This window comes from Leucoraja erinacea, chromosome 2 (genome assembly GCF_028641065.1).
Source record: "Leucoraja erinacea ecotype New England chromosome 2, Leri_hhj_1, whole genome shotgun sequence".
Classification (NCBI taxonomy): Eukaryota; Metazoa; Chordata; class Chondrichthyes; order Rajiformes; family Rajidae; genus Leucoraja; species Leucoraja erinaceus.
In genome coordinates, this window is record NC_073378.1 from 31,310,021 (window position 1) to 31,324,679 (window position 14,659).

The following is a 14,659-nucleotide window of genomic DNA, read 5'->3' on the forward strand; positions in this document are numbered from 1 at the left end:
AGGATGTTGCCAAGACTAAAGGGTCTGAACTATAGGGAGAGGTTGAGTAGGCTGGGTCTATATTCTTTGGAGCGCAGGAGGATAAGGGGTGAACTTATAGAAGTGTACAAAATCATGAGAGGAAAAGATCGGGTCGATGCAGAGAGTCTCTTCCCAGTGTAGTGGAATCGAGGACCAGAGGACATAGGTTTAAGGTGAAGGGGGAAAGATTTAATAAGAATCTGAGGGGTAACTTTTTCACACAAAGGGTGAATGGAACAAGCTGCCAGAGGAGGTAGTTGAGGCTGGGACTATCGCAATGTTTAAAAAACAGTTAGACAGGTACATGGATAAGACAGGTTTGGAGGGATATGGACCAAACACAGGCAGGTGGGACCATTGTAGCTGGGACATGTTGACCGGTGTATCACTCTAGTGTGGGGAAGGAGATAATATTCATGATTTCTTACATTAATCCCCTCTTCAGCACCTCATACATTTCATCCATCCTCTTTGGATGTACGTCCTTTGGCATGCTGTTGTTCTTGTGCGCCGAAATGTTCATTTTCTTCAATTTTCCTTGCGGTTTTTTGAGGATTCCGTTATTTCCGACGAAGGAGTGACTCCTGATGGGAAAGAAATTGGAATGAAATGGGTCATAGACTCTCACAGCGTGGAAACAGGCCATTTGGCCCAACTTGCCCACACCGGCCAACATGTCAATAGACAATAGACAAGGGCAGCATAATCAAGGACCAGTCGCACCCTGGCCACTCCCTCTACTCCCCTCTCCCAATGGGCAAAAAGGTACAGAAGTGTGAAAACTCACACCTCCAGATTCAGGGACAGTTTCTTCCCAGCTGTTATCAGGCAACTGAACCGTCCTACCACCAACTAGAGAGCGGTCCTGGCCTCCCTTCTACGTCATTGGAGATCCTTGGACTATCTTTAATCAAACTTTATTGAACATTATCTGTGGAAGTTGGTGAGAGTAGGGTTGGGGACATGTCGAACTTCCTCAGCCATCTAATTTGTCCGTCCTTTGGAATTGAACTGGTTTGGACTGGATCGGAGAATAAAAAGGGGTTGTGAGAATGGGTTCTTGAGATGTGGCATGGACCTGGTGGGCCCAAGGGTCTGTTTCCATGCTGTATGGCAAGAGTGGTCAATTTAAAAAGATACGATACATTAGAACTTTATATATTCAAGCAGGGAAAGCGATCTGCCAACATTCATAACACAACATACATGAAATATGAAGTTAAAGAGCAGAAAGGATTGGGGATGTGCAAAGATTGGGGAGGAAGGGGGAGGGGAGTCAGTCTACCCCACAACAGGAGGAGTTGTACAGTTGGATAGCCACAGAGAAGAAGGATCTCCTGTGGCGTTCTGTGTTGCATCCCGGTGGAACCAGTCTGTTGCTGAAGGTGCTCATCAGGTGTGTCATGGAGGGGGTGAGATGTATTGTCCAGGATGCTGCACAGTTTGAGGAGCATCCTCCCCTCCAAGACCATCTCCCATGAAAAGAGATGCGAGGGTTAAATTTATTTTAAACTTTAAACTAAAGTTGGTGGTGGAAGCAGACACGACAGATGACAATTTTACCGAAGTAGATTTGTCAACAAACCTGGACATCTTTGGAGTGCGGGAGGAACCCGGAGCGCCTGGAGGAAACCCACGCAGGTCATGGGGAGAAAGGTTGGACTTTACTGGCTTTACCTTGCACTAAACGTTATTCCCTTATCATGCATCTGTACACTGTGAACGGCTCGATTGTAATCATGTATTGTCTATCTAATGACTGGTTAGCAATGCAACAAATGCTTTTCACTGTACCTCGGTACATGTGTCAATAAACTAAACTATATTAAAATAAACAAGTCTAAACAAAACTAAACCAAACCAAACAAAATTAAACCTGAAACAAAACGAAAACTAAAACTGAAAAAAAAGCTTTTCGCTGTACCTCAGTAAACATGATAATATACTGAACTAAACTAAACCTGAAGATACAAAACGTACAAACTCTGTACAGGCAGCACCCGTAGTCAGGATCGAACCGGGGTCTCTGGCGCCGTGAAGCAGCAACTGTATCGCTGCGCCACCGTGTCTGTGTGTGTGTTGAGGAGGCTCCACGATCTGAGAGATGCTGCCTTACAGCGCTTGCAGCGCTGGAGACCCGGGTTCGATCCCGACGGCAGGTACGGAGTTTGTACTTCGCCCCTTGGGGCTATGGGGAGAAGGTGGGAGAATGGGGTTGAGAAGGAGAGGTAGATCAGAGGTAGACACAAAATGCTGTAGAAACTCAGCGGGTGAGGCAGCATCTATGGAGAGAAGGAAGGGATAGGCTTTTTGCGAAAACTCTCTTCAGCCATGATTGAATGTTCGAGTAGACTTGATGGGCCGAATGGTCTAATTCTGCTGCGAGACGTTATGACCTGCGTTTTTCCTGGGGTGCTCCGGTCTCCTCCCTACGCTCCAAAGACGTGCGGGTTTATAAGGTTAATTGGTTTCCGTAAATTGTCCCTAGTGTGCGTGTGACATAGTGTTAGTGGGCAGGCTGATCGCTGGTCGGCGTGGACTCGACGGGCCGAAGGGCCTGTTTCCGCTCTGTATCTCTAAACAAAACTGAAGGAATAGTTACAAGTGAGGCTCCATACGCACCTGGACCTTCTCTCCTGCTGTGTGCTGAACCCAGCGAAGGACTGGCTTCTAATGATACCGTTGGGGCCACCAGGGGATGAGGGAGATCCTGCCGACATGATGACTGGAGACCTGGCCGTGATTTCTGCTCGAAAGAAAAAAAAAACAGTACTGAGCAAACCCGAGTGGCTAGGAGTCCCGTCACCATTTAATCCATGCTACCAATGCCAGTGATCGACTCAAAGTGGTGCAGTTTCAGTTCAGTTTATTGTCACGTGGACCGAGGTACAGCAAACAGAGAAAAGACTGAAGTCTGAAGAAGGGTCTCGACCCGAAACGTCAGCCATTCCTTCTCTCCAGACGTGCTGCCCGTCCCGCTGAGTTACTCCAGCATTTTGTGTCTGTCAGAGAAAAGACTACACATGATTGCAATCAAGCCACTCACGGTGTGTAGATACATGATAAAGGAATGACGTTTAGTGCAATTTAAATCCAGGAAAGCCCGATCAGGGTTTTGTCCGAGGGTCAGCAAAGTAGTTCAGTACCGCTCGTTGGTTGTGGTAGGATGATTCCGTTGCCTGATAACAGCAGGGAATAAATTGAATCTGGAGGTGTGTGTTTTCACACTTCTGTACCTTTTGCCTGATGGGAGTGGGGAGAAGAGGGAGTGGCCAGGGTGTGGCCTGTATCTCAGGGTAACTCAGTGGGTCAGGCAGCATCGCTGGAACTAGTCATCTTGAGCCAGACACCAGCTCCCAGAAACCTCCTCGTACCAAAGACAGACACAATAAGCTGGATTATCTCCCTCTCTCTTGGCGGTGCTGGCTCGAAGGGCCGAATGGCCTACTCCTGCACCTGTTGTCTATTGCCTATTGTAACTCAGCGTCTCTAGAGAAAGGGAATAGGTGACGTTTTGGGTTGGAAACGTTCTTGAGTCTGAAGTCTGAGGATCCTTCTTAAGTCTGACGAAGGGTCCCGACCTGAAACGTCAATTGCAGGTGGGACGAGTGTAGCTGGGATATGTTGGTCGGCGTGAGCAAGTTGAGCCGAAGGGCCTGTTTCCACGCTGTATCACTCTTGTTTCCACTAGTGGGAGAGTTCAGAACCAGAGGGCACAGCCTCAGAGTAAAAGGACGCACCTGTGGAAAGGAGATGAGGAGGAATTTCTTCAGTCAGACGGCGGCAAATCTGTGGAATTCACTGCCACGCACGGCTGTGGAGGTCAAGTCAATGGGCATTTTTAAAGCAGAGATTGATAGTCTCTTGATTAGTGTCAAAGGTTATGGGGCGAAGGCAGGAGAATGGGGTTGAGAGGGAAAGATAGATCAGCCATGATTGAATGGGAGAGCAAACACTGTGGGCCTAATTGTGTTCCTAATGTCTTATGATCTTATGATCCAGAAGATCATTTAGTTTAGTGTATTATTGTCGTGTGTGCTGTGGTACAGTGAAATAGCCATGATTGCTGGGCAGAATAGACTAGATGGGCCGAATGGCCTAATTCAGCTCCAATGTCTTATGAACATGTAATGCAATGATCTGGATAGAGATGAACATATAAGATTATTAAGGGATTGGACACACTAGAGGCAGGAAACACATTCCCGATGTTGGGGGAGTCCAGAACCAGGGGCCACGGTTTAAGAATAAGGGGTAAGCCATTTAGACCAGAGATGAGGAAAAACCTTTTAACCCAGAGAGTTGTGAATCTGTGGAATTCTCTGCCTCAGAAGGCAGTGAAGGCCGGTTCTCTGGATACTTTCAAGAGAGAGCTAGATAGAGTTCTTAAAGATCAGGGGATACGAGGAGAAGGCAGGAACGGGGTACTGATTGTGGATGATCAGCCATGATCACATTGAATGGCGGTGCTGGCTCGAAGGGCCGAATGGCCTACTCCTGCACCTTTTGTCTATTGTTTATTGAACATCTTTGAACTAGGTGAATAATTAGAATTGGAAAAATTTGACACGTTTCAAGTCTGGGATAAATGGGAAGGTGCAACGATACAGTGAAGAAAACAAGTGGATCAGAGCAGCTGTAATTAGAAATTAATTATAATCCACTAACACTTGAATATTAATGAATAATATTTGATCTTTTCGCCTTTGAGAGAAGTCTTTGAGAGAAGACTTTCTGCAGAGGCTTGGTTTGGAAACAGCTCCATCCAAGACCTACAAGAAATTGCAGAGAATTGTGGACGCAGCCCAGACCATCGCACAAACCAACCTCCCTGCCATTGACTCTATCAACACCTCACGCTGCCTCGGCAAGGCCAGCAGCATCATCAAGGACCAGTCGCACCCTGGCCACTCCCTCTTCTCCCCTCTCCCATCGGGCAAGCGGTACAGAAATGTGAAAACACACACCTCCAGATTCAGGGACAATTTCTTCCCAGCTGTTATCAGGCAACTGAACCATCCTACCACCAACTAGAGAGCTGTCCTGACCTCCCTTCTACCTCATTGGAGATCCTTGGACTATCTTTAATCAAACTTTATTGAACATTATCTGTGGAAATTGGTGAGAGTAGGGTTGGGGACATGTCGAAGTTCCTCAGCCATCTAATTTGTCCGTCCTTTGGAATTGAACTGGTTTGGACTGGATCGGAGAATATAAGGGGTTGTGAGAATGGGTTGTTGAGATGTGGCCCAAGGGTCTGTTTCCATGCTGTGTGTCCGTGACAACTATGTTTACTGCTCGGTACTAAACTCCCACTCACTGACAATGTTATGCGTTGACCACCTTGGCAAGTTGGCAGCTGATCTGTTCGCAATAATCTTGGAGAAAGAGCTTGAAGGTGAGAGGGGCAAAGTTTAAAGGAGATGTAAATGAGGAAACAGGGTACAAGGCACTGATCGGGAGGGGTGTGTTCACACACAGAGGGGAGAAGAGGGAGTGGCCGGGGTGGGGCTGGTCCTTGATTATGCTGCTGGCCTTGCCGAGGCAGCGTGAAGTGTGGATGGAGTCAACGGAAGGGAGGTCGGTTTTAGCGTGAAGGTCTGGCCGGGCTGCGCTCTCAATTCTCTGCAAGTTTGATAATTTCATTAGCAATGCAGAACTCTGTGTACTATAGTCTTGCAACAGTAGAAGCTGTAACAACACATGCATGGCAGAGTCAACACAAATGCGTAGGTGCATTTGTGCTAGATTGAGACACAATGCACAAGGCTTTGTTTAGTCTAAGACAGGCACAAAATGCTGGAGTAACTCAGTGGGCCAGGCAGCATCGCTGGAGAGAAGGAATGGGTGGCATTTCGGGTTGAGACTTTCCTTCAGATCATCAGTTTAGTTTAGTTTAGCTTAGTATAGTTTCGTTTTTAAAGTTATAATAACCATATAACCATATAACCATATAACAATTAAGGCACGGAAACAGGCCATCTCGGCCCTACAAGTCCGTGCCGAACACATTTTTTTTCCCCTTAGTCCCACCTGCCTGCACTCATACCATAACCCTCCATTCCCTTCTCATCCATATGCCTATCCAATTTATTTTTAAATGATACCAATAAACCTGCCTCCACCACTTCCACTGGGAGCTCATTCCACACCGCTACCACTCTCTGAGTAAAGAAGTTCCCCCTCATATTACCCCTAAACTTCTGTCCCTTAATTCTGAAGTCATGTCCTCTTGTTTGAATCTTCCCTATTCTCAAAGGGAAAAGCTTGTCCACATCAACTCTGTCTATCCCTCTCATCATTTTAAAGACCTCTATCAGGTCCCCCCGTAACCTTCTGCGCTCCAGAGAATAAAGACCTAACTTATTCAACCTATCTCTGTAACTTAGTTGTTGAAACCCAGGCAACATTCTAGTAAATCTCCTCTGTACTCTCTCTATTTTGTTGACATCCTTCCTATAATTGGGCGACCAAAATTGTACACCATACTCCAGATTTGGTCTCACCAATGCCTTGTACAATTTTAACATTACATCCCAGCTTCTATACTCAATGCTCTGATTTATAAAGGCTAGCATACCAAAAGCTTTCTTTACCACCCTATCTATATGAGATTCCACCTTCAAGGAACTATGCACGGTTATACCCAGATCCCTCTGTTCCACTGTATTCTTCAATTCCCTACCATTTACCATGTACGTCCTATTTAGTTATAGAGTCATAGAGTTTAGTTATAGAGTCATACAGCATGGAAACAGGCCCTTTGGCCCAACTTGCCCACACCGGCCAACATGTCTCAACTACACTAGTCCCGCCTGCCTGCGTTTGGCCCATATCCCTCTAAACCTGTCGTATCCATGTACGAATCCATGCTTAGTTTAGTTTAGTTTAATTTAGTTGAGAGATACAGCACGGAAACAGGCCCTTCGGCCCACCGAGCACACCGTGCCGACCAGCGATCCCCGCACATTAACGCTATCTACACACGCTAATGACAAATTATAATTATACCGAGCCAATTGACCTACAAACCTGTACGTCTTTGGATTGTGGGAGGAAACCGCAGCACCCGGAGAAACCCACGCAGGTCACGGGGAGAGCGTGCAAGCTCCGTACAGACAGCACCCGTAGTCGGGAACGGACCCGGGCCTCTGGCGTTGGTGAGGCAGCAACTCTACCGCTGCACCACCGTGTACTGAGTACAGTGAAAAGCTTTTGTTGCGTGCTGAGCAGTCAGCGGAAAGACAAGACATGATTACAATCGAGCCATTCACAGTGCACAGATAGATACATGATAAAGGGAATAATGTTTAGTGAAAGATAAAGTCCAGTAAAATCCAATGAGGTAGATAGCTCGGGACTGCTCTCTAGTTGTGGTAGGATGGTTGAGCTGTCTGCATGGAAACACACCCTTTGCACTAAATGTTGCACCCTTTATCGTTCATCTTTGCACCATAGATGGCTTGATTGTATGCAAGAGAGAGTTAGATAGGGCTCTTAAAGGTAGCGGAGTCAAGGGATATGGTGGGAAGGCAGGAACGGGGTACTGATTGTGGATGATCAGCCATGATCACAGTAAATGGTGGTGCTGGCTCAAAGGGCCGAATGGCCTACTCCTGCACCTATTGTCTATTGTCTATTGTATTCATGCATTGTCTTTTTGACTGGATTCTTCTTAGTCCCCCTTCGGTCATGGTTGATCATGGGTGTCTCCAGGGTGCTATTCCCTATATGGAGGACGCCTGTGCGTGACTTTATTTAACATGGGGAGACTGGCACAGACAGCCAACCCACGGTCCTTGACAGATCTGGGTCAGGATCCAATGGCATGGAGTCCTAGACGACCAGAGACCCTTTTCTGCTGCAGCCTTCATCCGCCTTCCCAGCCGTTGTGACGCTCCACTAAGGTCAGCAATCATACACCGCCTTTTCAACCGTTAAGGTCTTGGTTGGATTGCACTTTGTCAGAGTCCTCCCCCTCGACCTTATCGCCATGGGTGGCCCTACCAGGAACACAGCTCCAGACGGCATCGCTCTCAGGATCTCAGGACCACACAAGCTTCTCCAGCACGACAAGGTGACAGTCCACGGATAGCATGCAAACAAAAGCTTTTCACCGTATCTCGGTACATGTGACAATAAAAGACTGAACAAAACTAACTAAGAAATAAGGTTGAGATAGGTCAACCACGATTGAATGTTGGAGCACTCGATGGGCTGAATGGCCTAACTCACTCATCGGGCCCATGTCGACCATCAATCACCCGTTCACATTATTTCCATGTTATGCCTCAAAAAGGCTGCCAGCATCATCAAGGACCCACACCATCCTGGCCACACACTCATCTCTCCGCTGCCACCGGGTAGAAGGTAGAAGGTACAGGAGACTGAAATCTGCAACATCCAGATTCAGGAACAGCTTCTTCCCCACAGCCATCAGACTATTAAACACAACTTCAAACAAACTATGAACCATAACAACCTATTGCACTTTATCTGTTTACTGATGTGTGTATATATATATTCTACGGTTTATGGACACACTGATCTGATCTGTATGTATGACTACAATATCCCGTTGTGCTGCAGCAAAGCAAGAATTTCATTGTCCTATCAGGGACACATGACAATAAACTCTCTTGACTTGACTTGATTTGACTTTCGTATCCACTGACTACACACCAGGAGCATTTTACAGAGGCCAATTAACGCACAAATCCACCCGTCCTTGGGATGTAGGAGGAAACCGGAGCACTCGGCAAAAAGTCACACGGAGAACGTGCAAACTCCACACAGACAGCACTGGAGGTCAGAATCAAAGCTGGGTCTCAGACGCTGTGAGGCAGCGGTTTGGTCAGCTGCACTACAGTGCCGCACAGGAAAGCCGTGACCACCAGGATGAAGAATCGCTTCTTCGCAGCAACCAGGGAGCACCACGGCATGGATTGGGATCAGCTCAATCCAAAACTGCAAGAAATTGTAGAGAATTGTGAACGCAGCCCAGACCATCACACAAACCAACCTCCTTTCCATTGAAGACAGACACAAAACGTTGGAGTAACTCAGCGGGACAGGCAGCATCTCTGGAGAGAAGGAATGGGTCTGAAGGAGGGTCTCGACCGGAAACGTCACCCATTCCTTCTCTCCAGAGATGCTGCCTGTCCCGCTGAGTTACTCCAGCATATTATGTCCATCATCGGTGTAAACCGGCATCTGCAGTTCCTTCCTACACGTAAGGGTAGGGATGTTATTTTACAGTTGTACAGATGTTTTAGTTTACAGTACTTTATTATTGCCTTTCCATTGTCTCCATCTACATTTCACGCTGCCTCGGCAAGGCCAGCAGCATAATCAAGGACGAGTCACACCCTGGCCACTCCCTCTTCTCCCCTCTCCCATCGGGCAAAAGTTGGAGAAATGTGAAAACACACAGCTCCAGATTCAGGGACAGGTTTTTCCCAGCTGTTATCAGGCAACTGAACCATCCTACCCACAACCAGAGAGTGGTCCTGAACTACTATCTACCTCGTTGATGACCCCCAGACTTGATTGGACTTTACAGGCTTTAAACGTTATTCCCTTATCATGTATCGGTACATTGTTACTGGATCGATTGTGTTTTGTGTTTCTGCCTACTGATGTCAAGGACCAAATTCTCTCCCGCCATGCATCCGGGAGGATGGATCCGGCGATGACGGCAGACAGGAGGGGCGAGGAGTGAAGCCGGAGGAGAGGAGAGGGAAGTTGGGTCTGGCCCACCGCACCCTCGAGGTCGGTTCCGGGAGGCTCCCACCACCCGGGGAACAAAGGTGGACGGGCGAGGCGAGGCGAGGAGAGGAGAGGGACATGGGGTCGCTGGTTGACCAAGGAAGGCGATGGCTGGATGCTCTGCAGCAGCCTGGGGGCTCGCCTGGATCGGGCTCCATTCATAACAGCTGGAGTACGGACTTTGGAAAGTTCACAATTTCTCGCAGCAGAAATAGGCCAGTCGGCCCATCAAGTCTACTCCGCCATTCAATCACGGCTGATCTGCCTTTCCCTCTCAACCCCATTCTCCTGCCTTCTACCCATAACCCCTGACACCCGCACTAATCAAGAATCAAGCCGTCTGTGGCAATGAATTCCACAGATTCACCACCCTCTGGCAAAATAAGTTCCTCCTCGTCTCCTTCCTAAAGGTAGGTCCTTTTATTCTGAGCCGGTGCACCCTGGTCCTAGAGTCTCCCAAAAGATGGTGCTTCTCACAAGCGGGCCCAGTGGACCACTTCTGCACACTTGCTAATCGGGGATCAGGAGTCAGGCAATACTCTACTGAACAGTTTGTAAGGTAAAGAATATCAAAGTGTTAGCATTTCACACATGTGGCTATAAAACCATCCTAGAACAATCATTAAATTTGCATCCCTGGACTTGTTTCCTGCTATGAAAATAAAATGGGCTGAAAATCAAGAGCAAAAGGAAAAATATTTTGTATTTTGTTGGTTCACATGCTCGATCAATGGTGTTTTATCATTAATGTTTTATTATTATTCATGTTTAATGTTTTCTGAGTCATTCGTAACTGTCACTGTATGTCATGTTGTTACTTGTGGGCGGAGCACCAAGTCAATTTCCTTGTTTGTGATGTGAATACTTGGCCAATAAACTTACTTACTTACTTACTTGCTTACGTACTTCATAAAATACTCGACCAACATTAGTAATTGCATTGTATGTTCTTCAGATGTGTCCATGGATAACTATTTATTCCATCCATCTACATTACTGCTTGCTTACATCACAAGATCTGTAGCCTCCTTTTGCTCTGGTATTTTATTTAATTCACATGTTTAATCGATAATGTTTTATTATTAATGTTTAATGTTTTATGTGTCATTCCTAACTGTCACTGTATGTCATGTTGTCATGTGCGGGCGGAGCACCAAAGCAAATTCCTTGTATGTGAATATACTTGGCCAATAAACTTACTCATTATTCATTATTATTGATTATTATTAAGAGATTGGTGCAGAATTAGGCTACTTGGCCCATCAAGTCTACTCCGCCATTCAGTCATGGTTGATCTACCTCATCCTCCCAACCTCCTATCTCTTTCTCCCGCCTTCTCCCCATAACCACCGACACACTTACTAATCAAAAAAGGGAAGGTAGACACAGATTGCTGGAGTAACTCAGCGGGACAGGCAGCATCTCTAGGGAGAAGGAATGGGGGATGTTTCGGTCCGAGACCCTTCTTCAGACTTTCCTACACACCTAATCAAGAAAGGGAATGAATTATAAGGAAAGGCATCGCAGAGATCTTTAAAATGCATGTAGTCTTAATCTTCAATTGATCATTTGATTTGTTTTCCTTTTTGTTCTGCAATTGAATTAAATATACTTTTAAACCCAGTTAAACCAACTGACTGGTTATAGACTGGTTACTGATTGCAGCAGTAGATTTGTTGCTTTATAGCGCCAGAGACCCAGGGTTGATCCTGACTACGGGTGCTGTCTGTACGGAGTTTGTACGTTCTCCCCGTTTTCTCCAGTTGCTCCGGTTTCCTCCCACACTCCAACGGGCTAACAGAGCGGAGCTGATAAGTTCCTGTGCTTTTTCGAATCACATACTTCTGCAGGTATGAAGGAAGAACACCGAGGATAGTCTTATAAATAAGGATATGCCAATGATGGAGTCTGCGGGTGGACAGGGCAAACCAGCCAACTTGAGCATACAAAGAGCAGTGGTGCGTGAGGGTTTTTTAATTAGTAACAAATCTCAGTGCACCGTGGTAGACCGTGTCCAAAGACTGTAGACATTTTGAAGATGCATTCATATATAAAACATCACCATAGTCCAACACAGACATAAACGTTGCAGCAACAAGTCTTTTTTTGGCTTCAAAAGAAAAACAAGATTTGTTTCTAAAGTAAAAACCTAATTTTATCTTTAGTTTTTTCACAAGTTGCTGGATATGAGGTTTAAAAGAGAGAGAATCGTCAATTATAATTCCCAGATATTTATATTGAGACACAGATTCAATCACAGAGCCCTGCAAAGTGGTGATGGGAGGGAGGTCCGAGGGCTTTGATTTAGCTTTAGTGAACAGCATGAGCTTTGTCTTGTCAGCATTTAAAACAAGTTTTAAATCACACAGGTTACGTTGCACAGTGTTAAAAGCAGTTTGGAGCTGACAGAGAGCCTAATTTGGGGTAGACGCAGAGCAATGTATCACTGTGTCATCAACATAAAAGTGAAAATTTGCGTTCGGAGCTTTATGATCTAAACTATTAATATAAATAGTAAATAATAAAGGTCCTAAAACCGATCCCTGTGGCACACCCTTGGATACATTAAGAGAGCTAGAAGTAATACCTTATGCTCGCACACACTGGGATCTGCCTGATAGATAGTTTTTAAACCAACAGACAGCTTGATCAGACAAATCGATGCTGCATAGTCTTTGTAACAATAAGGCATGATCCACAGTATTGAAAGTCTTTGATAGGTCAAGGAAAAGGGCTGCACAGTGTTGCTTATTGTCTAAAAATTCAATAAAATCATTTACTACTTTTAAAGCAGCTGTTGACGTACTATATTTTCTCCTAAAACCAGATTGAAATTCAGATAAAATACTGTTAGTTGATAAAAAGTTCTTCAGTTGATGATTTACAATGGATTCCAGCACCTTAATTAAAACAGACAGTTTGGAGATGGGCCTATAGTTGTTTAGCACAGTGGGGTCCCCCCCCCTTTAACAGTGGGAGAACAAAGGCAGATTTCCAAATAAGGGGAATTTCGTTTGTCTCCAGGGATAGATTAAAAAGATAAGTCAGGGACAATGCAATAAAATCAGCGGCTAACTTTAGGAAGTAAGGCTCAAGGTTGTCTGGACCTGCCGATTTTTTTGTGTCTAAACATCTCAGGGCCTTGTGCACTTCTGAAAGTGTAACAGCGTCAAAAGTAAAGGCTTGTTCCTCAAAAAAACAACTACTATCAGAGCAAGCAGAGGAGCCTTGAGCTGTATATTGAGAGTTGAAAAGTGAACCAGAGGCAATGAAATGCTCATTAAAACAACCAAGCAGGTCAGCCTTTTCATAAATTTGGGTAGAATCTTTGACAATGCATGGAGGTAGCTCAATAACATTGTTATTTCCAGTTATTGATTTAATGGTTTTCCAGAATTTCAACGGATTGTTGAGGTTATTTGAAGTTTCAGTAAGGAAATGATCAGCTTTGGCTTTTCTAATTGCAACTGTGCTTGCATTTCGCAGCTGCCTAAAGAGCAACCAGTCTGATCCAAGACCAGTACTCCTGGCTTTAGACCATGCCACCAGGAAAAGCTTTCTGCCCACTACGACAGTCAGTAGGAAGAAGGGTCACAAAGTCAAGGGATCTTGTACAAACATATAAAATTCTTCAGGGATTGGACAGGCTAGATGCAGGAAAAGTGTTCCTGGTGTTTTCAAGAGAGAGTAAAGGGCCTGTCCCACTATACAAGTTTACCCAAGAGCTCTCCCGAGCTCTCCCGAAAAAACAAACTCGTGGTAAGCACGTAGAGTGTACATAGCGGGTACATCGGAGCTCGGGACGTCTCTTAGCGGCTCGTAATGCTAACGGCAGGTACTTGGGAAAATCGGTAAGCTCGTAAAGTTTTTTCAACATGTTGAAAAATGTCCACGAGAGCCCCGAGTACCTTACCGTAATTCTCCGAGTTCGAATCAGGGGAATCTCGGGAGAACTCTAGAATTATCTTGTACAGTGGAACAGGCCCTTTAGATTTAGCTCTTAGGGCTAACAGAATCAAGGGATATGGGGAAAAAGCAGGAACGGGGTATTATAGACAATAATTTATTGACAATAGGTGCAGGAGTAGGCCATTCGGCCCTTCGAGTCAGCACTGCCATTCAATGTGATCATGGCTGATGATCCACAATCAGTACCCAGTTCCTGCTTAGTCCCCATATCCCCTGACTCCACTATCTTTAAGAGACCTATCTAGCTCTCTCGTAATTTTGGATGATCAGCCATGATCGCATTGAAAGACAATGCTGGCTTGAAGGGCCGAATGGCCTACTCCTGCACCTATTTTCCATGTTTTTGTGTCATGAGTGATGGGAGCAGTCTACTCCGCCATTCGATCATGGCTGATCTATCTCTCCCTCCCAGCCCCATTCTCCTGCCTTCTCCCCATAACCCCTGACACCCGTACTAATCAAGAATCCATCTATCTCTGTCTTAAAGGGTGTAAACTCCAATCTTAGACATAGACATAGAAAATAGGTGCAGGAGGAGGCCATTCGGCCCTTCGAGCCAGCACCGCCATTCATTGCGATCATGGCTGATTGTCCCCAATCAATAACCCGTGCCTGCCTTCCCCCCATATCCCTTGATTCCACTAGCCCCTAGAGCTCTATCTAACTGTCTTTTAAATCCATCCAGTGACTTGGCCTCCACTGCCCTCTGTGGCAGGGAATTCCACAAATTCACAACTCTCTGGGTGAAAACGTTTTTTCTCACCTCAGTCTTAAATGGCTTCCCCTTTATTCTAAGACTGTGGCCCCTGGTTCTGGACTCGCCCAACATTGGGAACATTATTCCTACATCTAGCTTGTCCAGTCCTTTTAGAATTATTATCTTTGCCCGCCCATTCCCTCC

The 14,659-nt window shown here is 45.8% G+C and overlaps 1 protein-coding gene across 3 annotated transcripts in view; it reads right to left on the reverse strand.

Moving 5' to 3' along the window:
- The window catches only part of ripor2 (RHO family interacting cell polarization regulator 2), a 157,207-nt gene that overhangs the window by 59,994 nt on the left and 82,554 nt on the right, over positions 1-14,659 (reverse strand). For all 3 annotated transcript variants that reach the window (XM_055654291.1, XM_055654272.1, XM_055654281.1), the window contains exons 2-3: positions 2,644-2,767; positions 450-605 (exon numbers count right to left, since the gene is read on the reverse strand). In XM_055654291.1, coding sequence (XP_055510266.1) covers positions 450-605; positions 2,644-2,767 — 280 coding nt within the window. The remainder of the gene's footprint in view (positions 1-449; positions 606-2,643; positions 2,768-14,659) is intronic.